The sequence below is a fragment of the Cajanus cajan genome, chromosome 2 (genome assembly GCF_000230855.2).
Source record: "Cajanus cajan strain Asha chromosome 2, NIPB_CcT2T_4, whole genome shotgun sequence".
Lineage (NCBI taxonomy): Eukaryota > Viridiplantae > Streptophyta > Magnoliopsida > Fabales > Fabaceae > Cajanus > Cajanus cajan.
The window spans coordinates 67,884,065-67,888,386 of record NC_138518.1 but is presented as its reverse complement, the minus strand read 5'-3'; the positions used below and the strand labels follow the sequence as shown (position 1 = coordinate 67,888,386).

Genomic DNA, 4,322 nt, shown 5'->3' with positions numbered 1-4,322 from the left:
ATTTATACTTTTATAAAGAAATAATTTTAATAACTTATAATTTTAATAAATTATAATTTTAATGAGTTATAAATTTAATAAGTTATAATTTTAATAATATATAACTTTAATAATTTATAATTTTAATAAGTTATATTTTTAATAATTTTTTAATTTTAATAAGATATAATATTAATAATTTATATATTTAATAATTTATACTTTTAATAAGTTATACTTGTAATAATTTTTAATAAGTTATAATATTAATAATTTATACTTTTAATAATTTTTAATTTTAATATTTATACTTTTAATAAGTTAAAGTTTTAATAAGTCATAATATTAATAATTTATACTTTTAATAATTTATAATTTTAATAGGGTTTAAGAATTTAATTTAATAAAAATAATTTGTTTTGTATTAGATTAATCTAGTTGCGGGGAAAAGGTAGAGTCTGACTATAGTTAGGGATAAACTCAGATATTGTTTAAATGATTTCATACTAGATTTAACACATTAAAATAATTTATTATTTATGTAATAAAAGAATTAAATTTAGGGGATTTGTGCAGTTTCACTGGTGAAGGATTCTAATCCATATTTCATATGCATGATGATGTAATATTACTTTATTATTTTACGATATATTTTTCTTCCCCGTTCATTCACCCAGACCAAAACAGGGTGGAAGTGAATCCAATCAGTATCTAGAAAATATAGCAAGTTGTAATTGCCATTAGATTCGTCATCTCAAACGTCACAAATCCTCAACATATATAAAATCAACCCTTCCGCAGTTGCTGCATGCATGATTGGTATCCAGTATCCACTATCCACCACCACCACCACCACCTTATTATCACTCTCACGCGCCACCATGTCCCACCACCGCATCCTCCTCATCCTGAACCCCTCCCAAGGCCACATAAACCCCGCCTTCCAGCTGGCGAAAAACCTCGCCGCCTTAGGCGCACACGTGACGGTCTCCACCACGCTCTACATGCACCGCCGCATCGCCAACAAACCCTCCCTCCCCACCCTCACCTTCCTCCCCTTCTCCGACGGCTACGACCACGGCTACACCTTCAGCTCCTCCGACTACTCCCTCTACTCCTCCGAGCTCAGCCGCCGCGGCTCCGAGTTCGTCCGAAACCTCCTCCTCTCCAACGCCCAAGAGGGTCACCCCTTCACCTGCGTCGTCTACACCACCATCCTCTCTTGGGCTGCTGACGTGGCGCGCGAGTTTCACCTCCCCACCGCCTTGCTCTGGACTCAACCCGCCACCATTCTCGATATCTTCTACTACTACTTTCACGGGCACCGTGATTCCATCGACGCCAAAACCAAACATTCTTCTTCTCTCATTCAGTTTCCGGGGTTGCCGTTAACGCTATCACCCAGCGACCTACCTTCCTTCTTATTGGGTTCAAACCCTACTTTTGACTCTCTCATTGTTTCAATGTATGAAAAGCAGCTTCTCGCTCTGGACGAGGAAACGAGGCCGAGGATACTCGTGAACACGTTCGAAGCGTTGGAGCCGGAGGCTCTAAGCGTGGTTGAGAAGTTGAATATGATCCCCATCGGGCCGTTGATCCCCTCGGCCTTCTGCGGAAAGGATCCTTCTGATAATTCATTTGGCGGCGACGTGTTCGACCTGACGAACGGTTACGTTGAGTGGCTCGAGAAGAAGAAGGAGATGTCGGTGGTTTATGTCTCGTTTGGGAGTTATTGCGTGTTGTCGAAGGCGCAGATGGAGGAAGTGGCACGTGCGTTGTTGGATTGTGGAAGGCCTTTTCTGTGGGTGGTTAGAGAGAAAGAGGAGTTGGAGGTGGAGTTGGAGTTGGGATTGGGAGGGAAGGGGAAGATAGTAACGTGGTGTTCTCAGGTGGAGGTTCTGTCGCATGGTGCTGTGGGGTGTTTCGTGACGCACTGTGGGTGGAACTCAGCTATGGAGAGCTTGGCTTCGGGGGTCCCGATGGTGGCGTTTCCGCTGTGGGTGGATCAGAAGACGAATGCGAAGCTGATAGAGGATGTGTGGAAGGTAGGGGTGAGGGTGGATGGTGAGGTGAATGAGGAAGGGGTGGTGCAGAGGGAGAGGATTAGGGAGGGTTTGGAAGTGGTGATGGGGAGTGGAGAGAGAGGAGAGGAGTTGAGGAAGAATGCCAACAAGTGGAAGGATTTGGCTAGGGACGCTGTCAAACAAGGTGGCTCTTCGGACAACAATCTCAGGGCTTTTCTTCGTCACGTTCAAGCTCCACCATAGTTTCACCATGTAACTCCACCTTCACCGTCGTCCTTCAGTTTTGCTACACTTCATTCTCATTTGTCGACTAGGTTTACTGCTTTACTGCTTTTTTTTTTTTTTTTTTTGGTAATATCCCAACTCGGGGTATTCAGTATTCACTCCTGCTTTCGTCATATTTCTCATTTGTCTTTTTCTATTATTGGGGAATGAATAAGATTTAATTGATTAAAATATACTTTGAAAGTCACTGTTTTAAAAAGTTGGAACTTTGAATCGTTATTAGTTTTTTAATCGATTATAATTCGGTTTTTTATTTTAATATTTACTTTAGATTTATTTACTGACATCAAAATTATTATTTTACTTATTTTTAATCGGTTTAAATTTTACCTTAATTTATTTATTACTTACTTTTAATCGCTTATTAATTTTATTTTAAAATTTATAACGGGTTTATTTATTCACTTTTATAAGTTTTAGTTAATTGAATTAAAAAAATATTTCATTAAAAATTAACTTTAAAAATATTTTATTTTATTTATTTATTTCTAACAGATACTTTATTTTCATTTATTTATTTCTATCGTATAAAACATACATATATAATATTGTTTTCTTTGTTTTAAATTAAACACTCTAAATTTCACTCTATTTCTTATATATTTTTATTTACTAGTCGGCTATTTCTTTTCACTTTTTTTTAACTAATTACACTTAGTGGTATTATTTGGATTGACACAAATGGTTAAGAATTTGGTCCAAACTTATATTCATGATGTGAGTTTAACACTTGGAGACTACTAAAATTCTACATTGGTGGACCTACTTACTATCAATTCTCTTTGGTCATAAGTGCTCCCTCTAGTGACCTTGTGATGACCCTCAATTTGGAAAGTAACTTCCTGTCTCAAACTAGATATTTGATCAATTTCGAGTAACTGTTAAGTGTATAATGTAATGTCTTAATTTTTAGATATAATATTCTTAAATTTATTATTATATTTTTTTATAAGTAATAGTCTAATTTTTTTTTGTTATCATATAATATATATATATATATATATAATAGAGAATAAGTATAATATTTTATATAATTATAAAATTTTCAGTAAAATAAAATACAATTATATAATATTTATTTCTAATTTTATTCTTATTATTATTTTTCAAAATAAGACTCTAAAATTATAGTTAATATATTTTATTTATTTTTATAAAATTTTATATTTTCAGTAAACTATATATATATATATATATGTATGATATCTAATTATATTATAATATTTTATTACATATGAAACAATTTATTATAACATTATACATATAAAATATAATGGTTCAGTGACTTGTTTTATAATGCATAGAGATCATAAGATACAGGCCACAGGATCAAATCATGTTGTGTCTCGATATATATATATTAGTAATTAAATAAAAATTTATTCAAAATCTATAAGTATATATTAATTAGATAAATTATATAAGATAAACGTAAATTCTCTTACGTAAGACAAGTAGAAAGGTGAAAGAAAGAAAGATAAAAACAACTTTAAGGTAAGGGGGAGAAGAACTTTATCTTTTTAAAATTTTATATGCTATTTATTTATGTTATAATTTGTGTATATTTATTTAGTGAGGTATCCCTAACCTCATTTATTTGTTTAATCTATGATAATTTTTACTCATAATAATTAATAAGGTGTTCATAGTTTATATTGTTGAATTATTTTATAATAATTATTATTGTCATTTACTTGATTAGTACTTTTAATATATTTCATTTACGTAAACATTATTTTAATGATAAATATTCAAATTTATTTAGTGTAATTGTTTTTATGATTAACTATAACATAGTTTTGTTAAAATATCTTTGACTTATCTTGTTATTTCTTCATGCATTTATAAAGATAAAATTTCATCTTATAGCCATAAGAATGAACCTTAGGGATTTAAATGAGTAAGGGGTTAAGGTGAAAAATCCTTTTGTTAGTTGATATTATGATGATGTTCATTTATCCTGACTAGTCACTGCAAGTATAATTCAAATTTATATATATATATTTTCTAGTATTAACTATTGTTACGTATGCT

At 32.2% G+C, this 4,322-nt stretch overlaps 1 protein-coding gene across 1 annotated transcript; it reads left to right on the top strand.

The window, feature by feature from the left end:
• Positions 1–207: 207 nt before the first annotated feature.
• LOC109793547 (phloretin 4'-O-glucosyltransferase) lies at positions 208–3,711 on the top strand. Its single transcript, XM_020353013.3, has one exon. It carries the CDS (start codon positions 792–794, stop codon positions 2,244–2,246), a length of 1,455 nt encoding a protein of 484 aa, XP_020208602.2. The 5' UTR covers positions 208–791; the 3' UTR covers positions 2,247–3,711.
• Positions 3,712–4,322: the final 611 nt, after the last annotated feature.

What these genes read in the sequence shown, in the direction of transcription:
- LOC109793547 (XM_020353013.3), top strand. Translation starts at nt 792, where the DNA reads ATGATTGGTATCCAGTATCCACTATCCACCACCACCACCACCACCTTA.